Source organism: Varanus komodoensis, unplaced genomic scaffold (genome assembly GCF_004798865.1).
Source record: "Varanus komodoensis strain SLA01 unplaced genomic scaffold, ASM479886v1 scaffold29_1, whole genome shotgun sequence".
Taxonomy (NCBI): domain Eukaryota; kingdom Metazoa; phylum Chordata; class Lepidosauria; order Squamata; family Varanidae; genus Varanus; species Varanus komodoensis.
Window position 1 is genome coordinate 779,397 of NW_025335759.1, and position 19,413 is coordinate 798,809.

Consider the following 19,413-nt stretch of genomic DNA (forward strand, 5'->3'; position numbering starts at 1 on the left):
TGGCCAGGCCCAATCAGTCTATTCTGGGGCTTTCTTTAAAGTAAAAAAAAAACATTCGGGAGAATTTGGGCAGGTTCCACTTTTCCTGTCATAAAATATGGCAGGATCTGCTGTCACCTGGCTTCTTCCTTGCAACAACTAGAGATGTCAGAAAAATCCACAATAGATTCAACCGAGTGGGAATTTTGGTGAATCCAACTTGTAGATCCTGCAATGAATGGGACTTTTCCTGTATTCGTGTCAATGCACAGTAGTGTAGGTAGAACAAAAGTTTGGTTTTAAAGAATCCAGTTCCACTCAAGAACAAGTGATGGAATGAAAGACACCTGGGAAGCTGCAAAACACAGGTGGAATTGGTTTACCCAATCTGTACATCCCTCTATCAGCTAGTTCTCATATATGCACTATGTTTTTTAATGTTTTGTTTGCTGCATAGAACATATCTACTATTGTACACTTCGAACTACAGAGAACCAATTAATTAATTAAGTAGGGCCATCTCTCTCTTTCTCCCCTTCCCTCCCCTTGAAATCTGGGAAGTTTTCACAAGCACCCCTCTGTGTTTGGCTTGATGAATCCTCTCAGAGCTTGTGCTAATGGAATATTTGAACAGAAGAAGGACAAGCAGGAGGGGTTTATGATGAACAATATGTTATTGGGACAGAAGTGGACTAATTGTGGCAATAAAGAAGCACACTGTTTAATCGTCTCAGCTGTCTCTGTGTTATGCTGCCCCATCCCCTCCCCAAGCACAGAACTGGTGAGCCAGACACCATGGCTGCATTCACACAACAAGACAAGCAACCTTATGTAGTCACCATGGTTCACTGTTTTTTTACCATGATCTGCCTGACAATCAAGTGGTTTCTACTTCATCATGGTTTCCACCCTCCCAGCTCAATCCTCTCACTGTTGGCATGTGTCTCATCAGCCACAGTGCCTGAAATTCAATCTCAAGTATTGTTACACCCTGCCTATGTTGCCTGCCTCTTCCTCTTTCCAGAGGGTTCTGTGTTAGCTACATACCAGGACAGTGGAAACCATGATCCTGTGTTCAGACAACATGATAAGCCATAGTGGTACTGAGAACCCATAGAACAAACCATATTTCTTATCATGGTTTCCAAAGACCAAAACTGCCATGGTGAAATACCACAACTGGGTTCAGACGACACGACAGACCAACAGTGGTAAAAACCAGCATCACACTTCCCCCCACTGTGCTTCTGGCTGTTCAGCCAACCACACTGAGAACAGGGAATACGAACGCCAGAGAAGAGGCTGAGACACACGATCATGAGTTAATTTATTCCACATGAAACATCCTGGATCAGGGTAACCTACTGTAGCTCTTCTTAGACCAGTTCCCCTTGTTGCTCAAAGGGCAGATCTCTGTCCAGGGGAAGGTAATCCACCACGGAGTCATAGATCTGCATCATTTCTGCATAGCTACCCAGAGATGCTCCGCTCGATTGATAGGCCTGCTAGAAGCAAGGGTTAAGGATGGCGAGTGAGGCTCCTGCTATGTGCATAGCATAGCAGGTGATTAATGAGGACAGAGCCATGAATGGCATGTAGCCAGAGCTGCTGATAGTCTGGGGCCTGTGGGGCACCAACCCCAAAACTCTTGCCCTGAGCTCTTCCACAGAGCCCTGGGCATCCACTGGTGCTGATGGAAAGGTATTTTGCCCAGCTCAATTGCCATGATCAAGGGGGAATGCAGCTGGGTAGGAAAGGGTTAGTTCTTCCCTTTCCACATGCTGTCATGCCTTCCCCACCCCCCAGATCTTCCCATGCATAGCAATTAAGGTTTTGGAATGAAGTGAAAATTCATGGTGAAAATTTTGGGGAAGAATTTAATTGATTGGTTTTGTCTCCTGTGAAATTTAGATCAATCCTAATAATTATTTCTAAATTTCTATGCACAGATCAACATTAGCCTATGCAGATTTTGTACAGGGTTGTGATTCAGGGGCTTGGGCCCCAATAATTATAATTGCTTAGTAAGCCCCTTTGTGTGCCATGAGATGGAACTGTCCAGCACAGGGACAGACTACCTCCAAATTCCAGCTTTTAAGGTCAGGACAACTAGATACTATTGCCTTAGAGGTGCCATCAGGTCAGGACCTTGGGGAAGATGTCCAGCATCCCCAGTTAGTAAAATGAGCATGGGGGACCCTAAAAACAGCAGGACTGGCTGGATTACCCAATATCTTTCAGATGTTCTCAACTGATGCTTCCATCAGTCCTTGCTAGCATGCCCAATGGTCAGAAATCCTGGAAGCTGTTGTATAAAACATCTGGAGGATACCAGGTTGGCCAAACAGCATTTGTGGGGGGCGGGGGGGGGAGGTAAGGCCATTAATTCCATGGTCTAGAATGCCCTAACTGCATTGCCTTTAGCCCTGCATCTGCTTGTCTACTGTTAGCTAATGGTATGAGAAAAGGCAGACCTTGATTCAACTGATCATGGAAATCAGTGAGCTTGTTAGCCATTGCAACTTTTATTCAGAGTGTTATAAGAGGTAACCATGGTGATAAACTCCATCTCCAGCATAGGGTCACTTCCATGGGGCACCATGGATAGCTCTTATAAGGTACATAATAAAAGCTGCAATGGAATATTAGATGGCCAGCTCCATAGAAGAAGCCACAGCCTTAAATTTACAAGAACAAAGCAGGGCTCTCAAAGACAGGACATTTTGAAGAGGGCATCCATTCATGAGGTCACCCTAAGTTGGAGAATCACCAGTTTCCCCTGCACATGGCAGGCAGAAGGCCTCTAAATTGCAGGTGAGACATGAAAATCCTCTACCCAAAACTCTGGATATCAATTGCCAATCAAAATGGACAAGATAGGGCTAGATGGACTAATGGGCTATCCAATGATCAAAGAAAGCTTCCAATCAGAAATTTGAATATATGTTTCTAACTGAGGAAGGGAGTAACAGAATAAAATGCATGTTTCCTGAAGGTGGAGTCCCTCTGCCCTGGTTTGGAGAGGGGGGATCAGAAATTACTAGTTGCTCCCACTCCCACCGGTCAAGCACATCCAAGGTACTCACAGCGTACTCATGAATCCTTGGTGCCTCCTCGGGGTACCAGACTTCATACAGAGGTCCCAGCTCATCGTATCTCCTAGGCATCCTCACTTCCTCATACTCATGGAGCTCCGGGGAGCCAGGCCAGCGGGGTGGAATGCTGGGACCTGTAATGACAAAGGATCTTGTTCCTCAGAGAATCAGGAGCTTGGGTTTGTTGTTAGTCTGGGTCAAGGCACTGTTGCAGCCTTCCCCAACCTTGTCACGTTCGGGAAGGAATGGGAATTGCAGTCCCACACATTGTAGTCCCACCCATCTGCAGAGTTCTGTGGTTTGGGAGTGGAACTAGGTCCCAAGGAGGAAGAATGTGTCAACAGTCACACACCTGCAGCGCTAGCATCTGTTTCACTATCAGCTTGGTGGCCCAGCTGGGTCCAGGTATGGGAAGTGGCCCCAGAACCAGTCGTTGACGTCTTGGCAGAGCTACCCTGTGGACAGAGACACAACCCACCATGTCAGGAGCAAGGCTGAGATCTACTTCCATACACCTGAACCCCTCCCATCACCCCTTCCTTGGCAGCTGGACTATAGTTCCCACCCAACCACTCTTTAGGCAGGAATTTCCATAAATAGGGTCACTGTTAGAACCTGTCAGCACTCTTAAAATTCAAACAATGTGCCCTGGGGGAAAATGTAACCAAGATCAAATTTCTATCCGTCATGATTATAGCACTATTTTGAGAGGTGTGGATGAGTCATTTTCAGCACAAAAGACGATCCGGGAGAGGCTTCTGGTGGGCAGCATAGTCAAGCCCCAGCACAGCTCCTCTCAGAGTCTCAGCTACCCATTCCCCATATTCTTTTCCACTACAGCATACGGTGTGTTCTATTAAAATGCGTGCTAATCTTTCCTGGCTGATGTAATTCATCTCTATTGCAGAAATGGGGATTTACTGATGCAGAATTCCTGAATCCCTTATCTGAATGCAAGCCAAGCATCACTCTTTTTCAAAGGATGTGTCTTTGACCTGAATGTATGTCTCACTTGAGTAGATCCACCTGCCAAGGTTTAAATTGCTTTTAACATCAGGGTTGCATCCCTTGCGAGAAGGAAGAGAAAGTCCAAAATGTGTTGGAAAATAAAGGGGTCATTTCTTGTCCCACCCAGTTGGTTTCGGTTTTCTTGGGCACCGCCTGATCCTGCCATGCTTGCGACTTCCGTCCCAGCACCTGTGCTTCTCTACCTGCAGCTTGCTGGAACAGGCAGAAACCGCTCCCCTGGCATGAGCTATTTCACCATCTGGCCCCAGTTGCTGCTGCTAAAGGGCCCAAAGCACACCTGGCTGGTCCTTTCCTGGCACCTCCCAACCTCCTGCCTGGATGCTATTTATTTCTGTAAGCCGTCCCGAGGCTGTGTAGCAAGGGGACGGCATATAAAAACTTTAAATAAAATAAAATAAATAATAATAAAATAAATAAGTGCTATGCCACTGTTCCCCACAGTCCAGAAGGTGTGCTTACCTCAGAGCTGTGCTCCTCCAGCTTCTCTGGTTGTGCACCAGCTTTCAGCCACTTAAACACGGTATAATTGTTCCCAAATCTCACTTTTGCCCTGAAACAGCAACAGCATTCTTGGGTATCAGGCAGGTCTTTGGGGGCGACCATGGGAATGGGTCCTAGTAGTGAAAGCTACTCCTGCCCATCAAGGAAGGACTGCCAGCCTTTTTTCTAGCTGGGCTCCTGTGCCTTTAAGTGCCCCGTGGCTGGCGGGTGGGCAGATCATTCGGCAAAACACTTTTTCTCCAGCATGGGAAAGCAGTGATATGAAAATTCTCACACTAGACCCATCTCCTCTTATCCCACTGTTGTGAGAACAGGAGGTGTGCCAGAAGAAAAGGTGGAACCTTTTCCTTCAGGCCTCCTGCCCCATGAATACTCACTTTGCTGCTCCTTGAGTTCCTGTAAGAAGAAGGAGAAAACAGAGATCATGCCAGAAACCAGAAGATCCACCTCGTGCTTTACCAGAGCTGGAAGTGCTTGCAGATTGCCAGTCCCTGGTGTGGCAAGGGTGCCTATCGCCAGCTCAGGTTGGGCTGTGGAATGGCCTGGGAGGCACCAACTATGTCATGCTGTCAGTCCCAGTTCAAGACCCATTACTTTACTGAGCCCTTCCCCGAAAGGGAATGCTGCCCAGTCCAGTGGTCAGTAATTGTGTGTTTTAGTGTTTCATTAATATTTCTGTAAATATTTTAACAACAACTATGCATTTTAATTATATCTCAATGCATAGCATTATTTTTGCATGTTATTAATTTTCCTGTAAGCCACTTAGAGATTCTTTTAAATGCACAACAGTATGAAAATCTATTAAATCATTGTCCACATGATTATCATCCAGCAGCCTTGTGGTGCCTGTTCCTGCATAACAAATATTTTGCCAAAAGAAGAAAGACTAAAGTGGTGGGAAAACAGGGAAGGGTCCTAAAAGGAAGCGGGGCATCTCTGCCCCTTGCAATAAAAATCAGTGAATAGGGCAGAGTAATTTTGCAATAAAAACACCCCTTCAGAAGCACCCCGAGTTGGACTCAGATTTAGAGCAGATCCCTTGAAACCAATAGGACCTCGGTTGGCCATGTTCCAACCTCCTGTCTGGAAGGAGGCGTGTGTCCACCTTTCCCTGTGCCCTAGTGGCAGGAGGGGATGCCAATCAAATCACACCCAGGCCCAGCAACCCTTCTGAAGGTCAGGGGTCTGTCCACATGCTTACCTTTGAGACTTTGGGCCCGTCGCCTACAGAAGAAGCATCCCAGAAAGAAGAGGTTGGAAGCTATCAGCAGCCCCCCAAGGGCACCGAGGAGCCCAATGAGAGGAAGTGGCAACACGGGACTCTCTGGGAAATAAATGAAGGGATTAAAAAGAGAGGACACCAAGAAATACGCCTCCTTCCCCATTTTTGTTTTACCATAAACAAGAGAAACATCCAGGGCTCTCTTGCCACTGCTCCTCTGAGTTTCAGCATTGCATAGCACTTGGTATGCCTGTGACTCTGCCCACAGTCCTCTCTGCACATGGGAAGGGAATGGCTTTGCAGCAGACACGGTGGAGTGCCGGCACGTTAATGAGGGGAAGGAGAAGAAGAAGAAAGGAGAGGAAAGGAGGGAGAGAAAGCAACGAAGGAGAAGAAAAAGCAATCGGAGCAAATGCACTATTCACGGCAGGAGAGGAGTCGTCGTACGCAACCATTCCAGACAGCACACAGTCTGGGGGCCACAGGCAGCCTCCCCAATTCTGCACTGAATTTTCCACCCAAATTCAGTGGCACGGCAGCAGAAATAAACTGGAAACTTTAAAATAAGATAAGCAAAATTCTATGAGGAAGACAACACTGAATTTCAGCAGCAAATGCAGCAGAGGCATCGGGGGACAAGAGGGCAGACCCTGGTGCGATCTGGGCGGGGACGGGAGTCATGTTCTCCAAATCCTGAGAGCCCCCCACCCAAGCACAGGCTTGAAAGACTTGGGTAGCCAAGCTTAATGGGTGTAGCACGTGGTAAGGATGAGTGGAAGGTGGCATCCCTGTTGCTTAATTAATTGCTAACTGAATCGAAGCATCAAAGCTGAATCGAACTGAATCGAAGGCCTGCCCGGGCTGGCCTGGTTTGCTCTGTGCCTTTTCAGAGAACAGCCTGCAGAACTGGCACCAGAACCTTTTCAGGGGATGGAGAAGCACATTCTCAGTGCCTGCCATCTGCAGATCAAACTACCGTCTGGGGGTGCAGGAGCAGAGAATGATCTTCCACGGCCTCTTTCCTCACCGTGGTCCCAATAACAACAGATATGCCCTCTGTGGAAAGCATCTCATTTCCTCAGATACAAAATATCGTTGAAGGGCTGGAAAATTCAGTATCTCTGAAGCGGGCTCAGAATCTCGATTGTGTGTATGGACTGGGCACATGAAATGGGAAGCACTGCACATGAGGGTGCAGCTGACTAATTGCACAGAAAAGCATCCAGAAGCAGAGCTGTCTGTAATCTGCACATCGAAAACAAGACTCACGTCTAAATATTGCATCAAAAGAGTGACACCTTCATTTTTTTAAAAAAGAGGAAGAAAACAGATGTGAGGAAAATATGCAAATTGTGCCTTTGCAAATGTATTAATTTTCTATCCTGCCACTCCTGCTAAACACTGAGGTGAGTACAGAGCCCTGTGGCATACTAATGCCTCCACTCCTAAACCCCTGATCACCTTGCTCGGTCTCCCTGTGAATTCTGAAATGCTAAAGGGCATCACCCATGTACCACGAGCTTCTCCTTCACAAACATATGGCCTAGAAGCTTGGACATTTTAAAAGGAAAAGCAGTAAATCTCAGAATTTTTAATTCTGCAGCAAATCCAAAAAGCCTGACATGAACGATTCAGCAAGAAATAATAAGAACACACCCAGCCCTGCTTGCAATGGATGCGCAAGACGAGGGAGGGAAGGGGGGAGGGAAAGATGTCAGGGACTGGTTCTTCCTGGTAATAATGCTTATGTGCTATGAATAGTTCTTCTAATCATTATACCTGATTCAGGTATTGATGTAGTCTTGGGCTCTCCATCAACTGCAGTTTCCTTTCTCTCTGGAAGGGAATGTATTGCATCATGACTGGGTCGGATTCAAATTCTGCCTACATCAGACAAAAGATAACTTGCCTAATAAAGGGATGATGTAAAAGTTGATCATGCTTATTGGTATGACCTTGTAGGGTAGTCAGAAAAAGTAAGCAGGACTCCATGACTTCACTTAAAGGGCATGTGACCCATGGGCATTTGCCCTCTTCAGTGGCTTGAGCAATGCAGTTCATTTCACTAACCTTTTCTTGAAACTATACTATGATTCTGCTCTACAGCCTGGTTGGAAGATCTCCAGATGTTTTGGGTCTTCAACTCCCAGAAGCCTCTGCAAGCATGGCTAATAATCAGCAATGCTGGAGTTGAAATTTCAAACATCTGGCTATGTACTTTCCATCTTCCCCTATCTACAGTGCATTTCCCATAATAGTTCACCCAGGCTGGATTCCCTGGATGGATTTTTTTAGTTTTTTATTCTCACTACATGTTTATCTCTCCTTTCTTCCAAGGAACTCAGGGGTGGCATTCATTTTTAAAATTATATTAACTTTATATCCCACCTTTCCTCTTCAAGAAACTCATGGTGGCTTACATAATCCCCCGCCATAATCTCCACCAAGTTTTTCCCCGCACTGATTATACCTACAATAAGCCAATGAGGTAGGCTAAGCTAGGCTGAGAAAGAAACTGACCCAAGGGCAGTTTCTGGCCGAGTAGAGATGTGAATCTAGAGCTCTCTGGTGAAAGTGCAGTGCCCTAGCCACTACACCTCACTGCCTCTTGCTTCTTGGCATACAGCCATGTCATCTTGCCTGCATCTCCACCCAGAAAGATGCTGCTTACCTTCAGTGGTAACGCTGAGCCCCACACCTCCATCCGCAAAGTCGCTTTCACCAAGCCCGTTCCGAGCATTGACGGAGACATTATAGAGAGTGTTTGGATACAGGCCAGTGAGGGTGAAAGCGGTTGACTGTGGTGGGAAGACATCCACATACAGAAAGCTGGGCGCCCCTGGCCAGTGATACCTGGGGAGCAGTGAGGGGAAGGATGTGCTGGTGAGAAGAGATGTTCAAGGTCTTCCACGCTTGCCATCCAGCTACTGTCAACACCATCAAAAGGTCGAGGTGCTCAGTTCTTCCTCTCTTCATGGGACACTCAGGTAAGCTGTTCTACATTTTGGGCAGAGGTAAGAGGTACCTCCCAGAAGGAGAGCCAGAACACTCTGCCGCGGAGCAAGCAGCCAGGAGTCTCGTGGCATGTGGCAGGATCTGTTGTGGACTCAACCCACCCCATCGGTCGCCTGGAAGGTTATCCTAAACTGGCAAGGTTATCCATGATACATGCACAAAGGTACGGAGCCAGGAGCCAAGGGTGGTATCTCTATGCAGCGGTTCTCCATCGCAGACGCTAATGGGGAGAAAGGGGCAGTGGAACCATACTGCTGGGGCTTCGCATGGAAGCAAGTGCCGGTGGTTTCCCACCCATCCACTTCCTGGGTTGGCACAGACATGCAAATGAAGGGTCCCATGCCAGGCATAGCATCATGGAGGGGCTGAGCATCTCAGTCTCACTGCCCCCTCCTCTGCATAGCAATGAAGCTACGTGTAGAAATCAACCGAACGAACGGGGCTGTTGGCAGTGACCTTTTGCTGCAATGCTGAATCGTATGCATGGAAACCAGAGGCACCATTCACATCAGCAGCAAGCAGCGATACAGAGACCGTAGCCAAAGGAAGTCATTCTAGGCGAATCAACAGGCATTGTCTTATTGACACATTTTATCTCTGTAATAGGGGAGGGAAACCTCTGGTCAACAGACCTAATCTGGCCACAGAGCCTTCCTGGATTAGCTCTATCCTCTGGAGAAATTCCCACAGTTCTCCCAGATAATTTGGAGAGGATATTCTTCCATTGTGGCTTATGACTAATAATAAACAATTCTGACATCCCTCTGTCTAGATCCTTCTTTTTCTGACCCTTATTCTAATAAGTTCCTCCTGCCCAGCTGACTTCCCTAACTGTGTCTGTGTCCACCACATCCAGTTTCTCAGGGCAAGGGTATTACACAACCATTTTGATTTATACTCCTTTGCCTCACAACTTACCCACAAGGGAGTCTTGGGAGCCATCTTCTGCTGAGAGGACCAAGGGATATTCTCACTAAACAAATGCTCATAGATCCCAACAGTTGAGCCAGCTCCCAATTTGTCTAGCAAGTGCAGCGTTGGTCTAATGACCACCATACCTGACACGAAAGCTTTGCTGAAGCCCTCCATCAAAGCCTGGGGTCCATTCCAAAGCCAGCCAGTTGTGGGAAACATCAACAACTTTTAGCCCTGTTGGTGAGTCAGGGCGGCCTGGTGAAAAAGAGTGGCATGAAAAACTGATCAAGGAGTTAAAATAGGATGGTAACCCTTTTCCCCCAAACTCAATGGATGAACATCCAACTAGAACCTCTCAGGACCTATTGGTCCGTTAGCCCTTACTAGTGCTAAGTAGCTGGATGTCAAGGGTATCCACGCCTAGTTCGTTTCTGGCTGTGCAGGTGAAGGTGGCATAGTCAAGAACTGCGCTCACATTGGCAATGGTTAAGGTGCTCGTATGCAAGGAGCCCTCATGGTCTGTAGCCACAGTATGCCTGGGAGAAGGTCATAACAGAAAAAGAGGTCAGAAAAGGCATGCAGCTGAAATGAGCAAATCCTTCGATAATTTCCAGGTGCATGCTCCAAGATGCATCCAGCCCCAAATGACGCCTGCACTTTCCCCATCCACACCTGAAGCTACAGCAAGTTACAAGACAAGCAATCAGTGCAACCCAGTGCAATGAAACCAATCAGAGCCACTCCGAAACAGGGGGAGGTTGCAGCTTCGAGCAGGACTGGAAAGAGATTCCCGGCAAGCTTCAAAGAACAGTGAACCCAACCTTTGCCAACCCAATGCTCTTCAGATGGGATGGCCTGCAACTTCCATCATTCCCAGCTGGGAATTCCCAGATATTACCATCACCATAATGGGGAGGATACTGCTGATGTGGGTATAAAATCCCACATGCCACAGATCACAGCTGCAGAGCCTCAGGCCCCGGCCACTTTACCCCAGCAGGGGGCCAAATCCAGTCTTCCGGGATTTGCCAGATAATCACATCCTTCCCTGGCCTCCTTCCATTTCCTCCAACTACCAATAGTTTGGTTGTTTCCTGCCTTAGCATTGATTTTTTTCACCCTTTGAAAATGTTGAAAGGCCTCTCCAAAGACTTAGTCCCTGGCAGTAAGGAGTTAAAGCTAAAATAGCCTGAAACTTTGACCGCACCTTCAGTCCTGTCCAACAAGGATATGAGAGCTGACTATGAAATGGAATTTGCCTCTTCGATTCACGCACCCCTGCCAGATAACCATCTCTTCTGAGCAGAACATTCACCTGGAGTTTGGGAGGTCAAGGGAGACACCACTCTTGGCCCAGCTGAAGAACACCATAGGAACCCCTTGAGCGCTACACTGGAGTGTGGCTTGGCTTCTCCCATCTCCTGAGGCTGCCACTTTCCGTTCTCCAGGACCCTTGATGATCTCTGGTGCGTCTAGAAATGGAGAAACAGGTTTAAAAAAAAAAAAAAACTGATAACATGGAAATATTTACTGCTTTCATGTAAGCATGTGCTTTTTCCACTAAAAATTCAGAAGTGATTCAGAACCCTGGTATTGCATTGTTCTTAAGTTTCAGCAAATTATCAAACCAAGCCAGCAGCAACAATGACCCCCTTGCTTCAACATGGCTCTCAAAGGGCTTGCCCTCATACTCAGGAGAGACCCAGCCTTCAGATCTGGGGAAAGTTCAAGACACTCCACTGTTCAGAGTAGATGCTGTGTCCATTTGCTATCTATCCCATTGTACAGGTGAAAGATCATATATGATCACATATGATGTGTAATCTGTGAGCACGAGGGTCAGTGCCTTCATAGTATTGACCCCTAAGCGCTGGAACTCCCACCCCCATCTCATTCTTGGGAAACACTGCAAAAACCATTTGGTTTAGATACGCCTTTGATGGCATCTGATCACTAGAGAATATTTATTATTTCACTGGTCTTGGTAAAGTAAATATTTGTTCTAGATTGATTGTACTGTTTACTGTTCAGTGCAAAATGTGGGCATACAAAGTGGGGAGGGTATAGGGAGATGGAAAAATTAAAAAATGGAGGGAGTCCATTATTGGGGCTGTAAGAGAGGGGCTGATTATGGCAGGGAAGCAATGGATCTTTGTGGTATATCTGTTGGGGCTGAGAAAGTACCATTAGGCTTTTAGCAGGAAACTTACATCGCACAATCAAGCGGGCACTGCTTCTGGCCGCTGGGGAGATGCCATTGTCTACCTGGCATTCGTACAGACCAGCATGAGCTCGTTGTGCCTCCTGGACATGCAGTCGTCCCACAAGCCCTTCTGAGCGCAGCTCGATGCCGAGCTCCTCCAAGTTCTGCTCCAAGTCACCCTGTGTAAGATGCACAGATAAGAGGCCTTAGCAAGGCCAGAGCATCTAGTGAGTGGAGTGGAGCCTCTCTCAGTGGGAAGGACAAGTGTCCTTCAGTGCTCCTATCCACTAAAGATGGCCAAACACAAATGTTACATTTCCATTAACAAAGATGAGATGGAAGGTGGGAATGGATGAACCATACGTTTCTTCTGTCCCATTTCTGCATCACCGCACCATTTTTAATGCACATAAAAATGTCAATTTAAATGCCCATTTCTAAGCATATCTTCTCCCAAGATACCCATTTCTAAATGTCTTATCTCCCAAAATAGGTACTGCAACATGCATGAGCCAAGAAGTGTGTTGGGACAATTGGGCAGGGTATGGATAACTGGGAGTTGTGGATCAAGTCAGTTCGTATCCAGATTGGGAAAGGTTAAACTCCTCAAGCATCTCCAATGGAGGGCCAGGAGAGAACTGGAGGAAGTAACTCTACAACCCATCATGAATGTGTTCCCAGTGTGTTTCCAGAACTGCCAGCATCCAAGGCAGATTCCTACCAGGCTTTGCCATCGCCGCATGGATCAAGATAGAGCCAACCATGATTAGCTATTTGTGGTTTCATACTCCTCCAGTCTTCTGGTCTGAAGACATTTGAGGAGCAAGCTTGTAGTGGTTCAGTTCCCTTGTGAAGTAGACTTATTGGAGGCTTGTGCCATTTTTTGCTATGTCTGCTTATTTACACCAAGGGCAGGGAACCTCTGGTCCATGAGCTAAACATGGTCTCCTGGGGCCTCTCCATCTGACCCACGGGATTCTCAACAGGATGCATCCCTCAGGCCCCAGTCCACCCCTTATCAAGTGTCCTACTGTGGTCCCAGTCCATGCGTTGTGCCATCCAAATTTCTATGCCGCTCTTACCAACTCAGCTGCCCTAATGCCCTGCATCTCTCCATCGAAAATGCAGCTGCATGTCTAGTGCTCAGAACGGCTCGTTCATTTGCAGAACTGCTCCCACCTTCCCCCTCCCACTGAGCTGCTGCCAGCCTTATCAGAGCAGTCCTACAAGCACTTGTTCCCGCATCCCACTTCTGCTGAGCCAGTCTGGATAAAGCCCTGGGCTGGGTGTGGATGCGCGATGAGTGTGAGCACCATGCATATATGCAGCTTGGCCCTGCCCACTGCTGGCCTGTGGCCCCCCAAGTGTCCCCCCAACCCTGACCTACATTGAGTGCAGAGGAACAAAGGATGAGCCATCCAGATATGGCCCGTTATGTCCCTGCCTAATTGCAGAGGTCTTCCTTGGAGGCTCTTCTCTAGTGGTGTGATGGCGGCTACCAAGGAAACAGCCTTCTCTGTAGTGGTCCCCTGTCTATAGAACACCCTTTCCAGGGAGAATCACCTGATATCTTCACTATATACATTTGGTCAGGTTACGACAGCCCTGTATAAGAAAACATTTAACCTTTAATGTGTTGCTGTATTAATGCTTCTGTGGCTTGTTTTAAATGTTGCAGTGTTTAATATTATACCATTTCGATAATTCTGTGTTTGTATTACTTTATTTACATTTTAATTATGGTAATTTTGTTGCTCCTGCTTGATTTTTATTATTTTTAGACTGCCCTGGGGGCATTTGTCAATTGGGTGGTATACAATCTAATCTCATCTAATCTATCAATACTCCTGCTAGCAAATTTTTAAAACCCTCAACTTTCTGTTTCCGATCCTCTCACTAGCTATGCTCAAATTCTTCATTTTTTTCTCCAGCTCACCCAAGCATTCAAGGTGTATCCAGTAGCCTGGGGCTCAGAGTCATAAAAAGCCATTAAGATGAACATGTTCTAGCTGCCAGGACCCATTAAAGACACTATTTGGGCTGTTAAGCTATAGAAGACTTGAAGAAAAGATCGTATCACTTTACATGGCCACATCCATTTAATTAAGAAAGGGCACAGATCTCGGGCAGAGCGAAGGTGTAAGAAACTGACTGCACGACTACAGCAAATGTCATTTTCTCGCTACCCCGCAGTTCTGCTGATCTGCAGCCTTCCCCTGTTGCCAGCCTCATCTCTCCTTCCAGACTAGTCCCCCGACCTTACCAGCCACCGCCACTGGAACATGCTCTCCGGGGCAGGGTTGGCATCGGCCTGACATACAATCTCTGCAGTGCCTCCCAGGTCCACGTAGGTTGGGTCTCCGATGCTGCGGATGGATGGAGAATCTGTTTGTGGAAAAAGCATGCATTGCCCAGTACATAGGAAATGTGACACGGCAGAGTAACTCCAGGGAGAGAGATGCTGACGCAACTCCCATCCCCAAAGAGAGGATAGGATGCTACGAATCCAGGTTTCCCCAACCTACACCATGCTGGGTATAGAGGGTGATGGATGGTGGCAACTGGAGGGCGCCAGGTTGGCAAAGCAGTTCTGAACACAGACTAACAAAAAGCAGAGGCAGAGCAGGGCTGAGGTCGCCAGCACAGCATCTGTGGGTGCCATGTGCCCACAAGCACCTCCAATGGCTTCCACACAGTTCTTCATACACCACCCACTTCAAAAATACACAGGTTAACACACAACTGAAGAACATTAAGGCACCAGGTTGTCCTTCTTATTCCTCAACCTGTTCCGTGGGCAGGAAGAAGAAGCAAAAGAGCGGAGTGGGGGAGAGAGCAAGGCCAGCAGGTAGGAAGGGAGAAAAAGAGGGCAGCTTGGAGCAGGAAAAGGAAAAGTAGTGAAGAAACGGGTTGGAGGACCACAGTGGCAACTCTACAGGGCGGGCGTACAAGGGGAGAGAAAGAGCAAGAGCTGTGTGGAGGCAAGTTTGGGTGAGCCAGGAAGAAATTCTTTTCCTATCCCCTCCCCTGCCACTCTCTATTAACAAGACCCTCACAACTTCCTCAAATCCCCAAATGTGCCCATGGGTGCAAAAATGTGGGGGAGCCCTGGAGGAAAGTGTTATGGAGGAGAGAGTTATGGAGGAGAGAGACAGAGAGCCTCTTTCCCCAGCCTCGCATTCTCCAGGAATTTTGCACTGCAGCTCTTGTGAGCCCTGGCCAGCTGCTCTAGTGGCTACAGCTGGTGAAGCTGTAGCCCAAAACATCTGGAGGGGACCAGGAGGGGGAAGGCGGGGATAGGCTGAACCTCTCCTCTGCTGGGCCACTGTGAAATTTTGAGCAAGGCAACTTTCACATACGCAGCGGGCAGCTGCTATGTTGCACTACTGCTCCCATCTTCCCCAGCCAACGTCTCAGCTGGAGGATGCTCAGCACTTCCAGGAGGTACCAAACAGGGGAAAGCTGCGTACTGCCTTCTCCATCTGATACTCACACTGAACGTCCAGCAAGATGGTCGTCTCATTGTACCCTTCTGGGTTCTCACAGTGGATCTTATACAAGCCAGTGTCAGCCCGGGTCACGTTCCAGATCTCCAGGGAACCGCCATCTCGCAGGTGGTACCGTGGGGAACCCTCTGCAGCATACAGAGGCAAGAAAGCCCTAAGTTCAATATGGTAAACAGGCAAAGGCTGGGAATGGGTGAGAAAAGGGGGCAGAGAGGGCTAGAGGCCCATCTAGCCATGACTGGTGGTGATCACTGCTCCAAGGCATATTGGCCAGAGAGGTGCTTTGCTTCACTGTCCCACCAGGACGGGATTCTCCTCCACACTCCCACCAGGGCTTGAGAAGGCTCTGGCCAACTTCTTTCCAGTCAGCAAGCCAGCAGCTCCTGTTCTCACCCACTGAGTGAAGCCCCTTTCTGAGGGTCCCTCAGCTCCCTGAGACACTGGAGTGTGGGGGGGGCGGGGCCAACAACATTCCTGCTGGCTGCCTCTGTCACTTCTGAAGCCCCATATGGTCTTGCCCTCCCTGCTTCTCCTTCTTCCTTCACATCTGGATACTTCCTTGGCTCTTCCTGTTCTACCACACTTGCCTCCCACTCCTTAAAAAAGCCTCTGCCCTTTCTCCCTTGCTGCCCCTGATTTCTGGAAAATCATAGCTCAGTGGCACATCCTGCAAGCAGGAGGCTCCAGTTCATTCCATGGCTTCTCCAGGTAAGCTTAGGAAAGAATCCTACCTGAAACCCCAAAGAGCAGCTGCCAGTCAGTGCAGACAATACTGGGTGCAATGAGCCAAGGGTCTGACTCCGTACAAGGCAGCCCCCGGTATTCTTAAGTTCCTAGCTCCCTTTAAACACCTTACATGATGCCACTTGTCCTTCAACTCCCTGAGAAACCACTCACACAACCCTTTCTTCCTCATCCCCTACTGAAGCTAAGCTTTTGGTGCAACAGAACTGAATGCATAGTCATCCCTCTTCATTATTACTTTCATCTTCTCCTCCCTCTGTCGCCTCCAACTGACCTTGAGGAGGCAAACCAGATTCCATGCACCTTTGCACTGAACATGTGCATTGCAAATGCCAGCTGCCAGAGGGCCAGTTAGGGAAACGGGCTAATGATGATTAAAACCGCAGCAAGTGCAGGTTAACTTTTCCTTCCCCTGATGCAGTCCTGAAGGAAACAATAGCTCTTTGACGCTACTGTTTAGACCAAGAGAAAACCCTCCACCAGATATCAACGGGTGATGCCAAACCAGTGCAGTTAGCAGTTTCAGAGGATGGATTGTCCTCAGGGGAGGGAGGAAAGAGCAAACTCCCCCTTCACCACTGCATCAACCCTGATCACCCCACACACACGCGCGCGCGTGCACAAATGCACACAGATGCCATTTTCATAAGTGTATGTTGAATGAAAGGATGTGTTCAACCTGTCCAGTTTTGGCCCTTGGACTTAGGTTTTGTTCACTTGCTTGTTTTGGTTGCTCGGTAAAAACGGATGAAAGTCAGTAGACATTTGTTTACCCTCTTCCCTATTTTGCTTTCTCTCCATCAACCCACACACTGCTCCAGCTCTTGGAAGCTCAGTGCATGAGTGTTGCATTTGGTAGGACCCACCTGTCAAGAGCACCTCACCAAGGAAGATCCAGCGACAGGTGATCTCAGGTGGGCTGGCCGAGACCAGCAGGGGCAACAGAACAGCTTCATGCTCCACAGTTTGCACGACAAGAGGCTGCTCACAGGAGAATTCCGGAGGAACTGTGTAAGCAAAGGAATCAGAGCTCTCAGGATCACGTGCTCTTCCCTGAGCTCCATCCTGCTCCTTGCAGCCCACCCGTATGCATGCACAGTATGCCTTGCCTAGTATGCATGCACAGAAGGTTGTTGCTGAGGCATCTCAAAGACCCACCGTGGCAAGTGGGGAGAGTAGCCTCACATAAATCTTGCCTGCCCTGGCTGGGAACAGTGCCTTCCCTCTGCCAGTGCTTCCAGCTAGCCAGGATCCCAAAGCAGTCATGATGTGACAAGACGCACCCTCCAAATAAAGCAAGTTGGCGAGTGCTGAGGGCAGTTGCTCACATTCCCAGCTGGGTCCAAAGGGGTTTGGGATCCTTGCAATCAAACTCCCACATCCAGAGGGACCAACCGTGGAGGAACAGCTGCTTGGATGACCTGATCCTGTGCTTCCCAAAAACCTCTGGGGAGAGATATGGGGACCAGGATGCTGGCATGATTCTGAAGGATTCTTTTCTTACTCACAGAGGACAGTGAGCTGGTAGAAGCTATTCACACCTTCAGAGAGGATGGGGCTGTACGCATGGCATTCCACCCTCTTCCCATGATCTGCAGAGGACACCACCAGAGTTACCCTTCCCGAGATAGAGAAGCCTCCATACTCTGCTTTCTTCTGCCCTAGATTGGTGGCATTCAGCCTGAAAAAGAAGCATCAGCAACACAAAAGACAACAGCAACACTTGGCATTTATGCATCACAGGGGTGTGGAGCTTGTGGCCCTCCAGATGCTTCTGGACTTCAAACACCATCATCCCTGACCATGAACTATACTCTCTGATGGGAACTGGGGTCCCACAACATCTGGAGGACCAAGGACCATGACCTGTTGCAGAACTTGGGCATTGTCAAAGCCCTTCACATACATTTCCCATAGTAATCATCATACTCAGAGCAGCCTTCCCCAAGCTGGTGTCCTTCAGACAGCTTGGACTTCAACTTCCATCAGCCCCAGTCTGTATGGTCAATAGCCAATAATGCTGCGGACTGGAATCCAAAACTTCTGGAGACTACCAACTTGAGGATTGCTACAAGATGGGCAAGACCCCGGTTCATACTCGCTTTCAGCCATGAATCTCACCAGTGGTCCCTGGGCAGCTCATTCGCTCCCTCCACCCAGCCTGCCTCATAAAGGTGTTGGGAGGATCAAATATAAGGGGGAGAACCATCTATGCCTGCTTGGAGGAAAGGCAGGGTGTCTCCGCAGCATCCCTCCAATGGTAGAATTATCTCCCCATTGGGGCCTGCCTGGTACCCACTTGACCATCCTTTCCCACCAGTTAAGACGGTCCTCAGTGCCTGAGAAATTTAAAGATATTTCAGGTTTATTTACCGGCATGATCAGGACACCTATTTCGAATGTCCTAAGAGATCCACCCAGTCTATGGCTAAATTGTTCACAACATTGTGAACTGCTTTTCAATGTTGTAGCATGGAAAATATTTGTGGTTGTTTTTAGCAACCCCTTGTGCTTAGGAACTCCTGTAAATCACCCAGAGAGTTTCAGCTATTGGACAATATAGAAATAAATAAAATATATTGATGTATTGCCACATGACATTCCCTGATGCAAATGTAACACACTGAAGCCAAGCCGGTGGTTTATTTAAGTCCGCCTAAGAAAGGTGGTGGTGAATCTGAGAGTTCCTGGGTGGGAGCTTCATCCTTTTGCTGCTGCACTACTTTAGCTCTCAAGCAGAAGGAAAGGAAGATGGACTAAAGAAACGCAACTAAGAAATGAGATCCAGTGTGATTTGGGATTAGTGTGTTGGAACAGGAGTAGGGAGACCCGGTGCTGCCCCTGCTCGGCTGTGAATCTCACTGGGTGATGATGTGCCAGTCACTGTCAGCCTAATGTATCCCACAGGATAAAACCAAGAGGAGGGGGATCACGTACGTTGCTTTGAGAACCTTGGGGGAAAGGAAGGACATGGATATAGCCACCCCTCTATTTCCACTGCTGAGGTTGTGGGTGTCGTCACTTATGCAGCAAAGCGGTGCACCTCTGCAGGGGAGAACAACAATCCCAGCTTGTCTGCGACACTACAAAAATATTTAGGGAGAAAACTAACTACAGAGGACAGAACTTGCGCAGTGGCCGCTAATGCCTGCCGATCGTTCCTGGGCAAAAATGGAAAATGGGGAAAGCAGGAGGCAGGAA

General features: G+C 48.1%; 1 protein-coding gene across 1 annotated transcript in view; it reads right to left on the reverse strand.

Moving 5' to 3' along the window:
* Positions 1 to 1,355: 1,355 nt before the first annotated feature.
* NPHS1 (NPHS1 adhesion molecule, nephrin) overlaps positions 1,356 to 19,413 on the reverse strand; it is a 35,446-nt gene continuing 17,388 nt past the window's right edge. The window contains exons 14-27 of the mRNA XM_044435262.1: positions 17,721 to 17,893; positions 17,079 to 17,219; positions 15,456 to 15,596; positions 14,226 to 14,347; positions 11,970 to 12,141; positions 11,075 to 11,231; positions 10,144 to 10,295; positions 9,903 to 10,014; positions 8,501 to 8,682; positions 4,982 to 5,000; positions 4,563 to 4,653; positions 3,427 to 3,529; positions 3,066 to 3,208; positions 1,356 to 1,484 (exon numbers count right to left, since the gene is read on the reverse strand). Coding sequence (XP_044291197.1) covers positions 1,356 to 1,484; positions 3,066 to 3,208; positions 3,427 to 3,529; positions 4,563 to 4,653; positions 4,982 to 5,000; positions 8,501 to 8,682; positions 9,903 to 10,014; positions 10,144 to 10,295; positions 11,075 to 11,231; positions 11,970 to 12,141; positions 14,226 to 14,347; positions 15,456 to 15,596; positions 17,079 to 17,219; positions 17,721 to 17,893 — 1,837 coding nt within the window. The remainder of the gene's footprint in view (positions 1,485 to 3,065; positions 3,209 to 3,426; positions 3,530 to 4,562; positions 4,654 to 4,981; positions 5,001 to 8,500; positions 8,683 to 9,902; positions 10,015 to 10,143; positions 10,296 to 11,074; positions 11,232 to 11,969; positions 12,142 to 14,225; positions 14,348 to 15,455; positions 15,597 to 17,078; positions 17,220 to 17,720; positions 17,894 to 19,413) is intronic.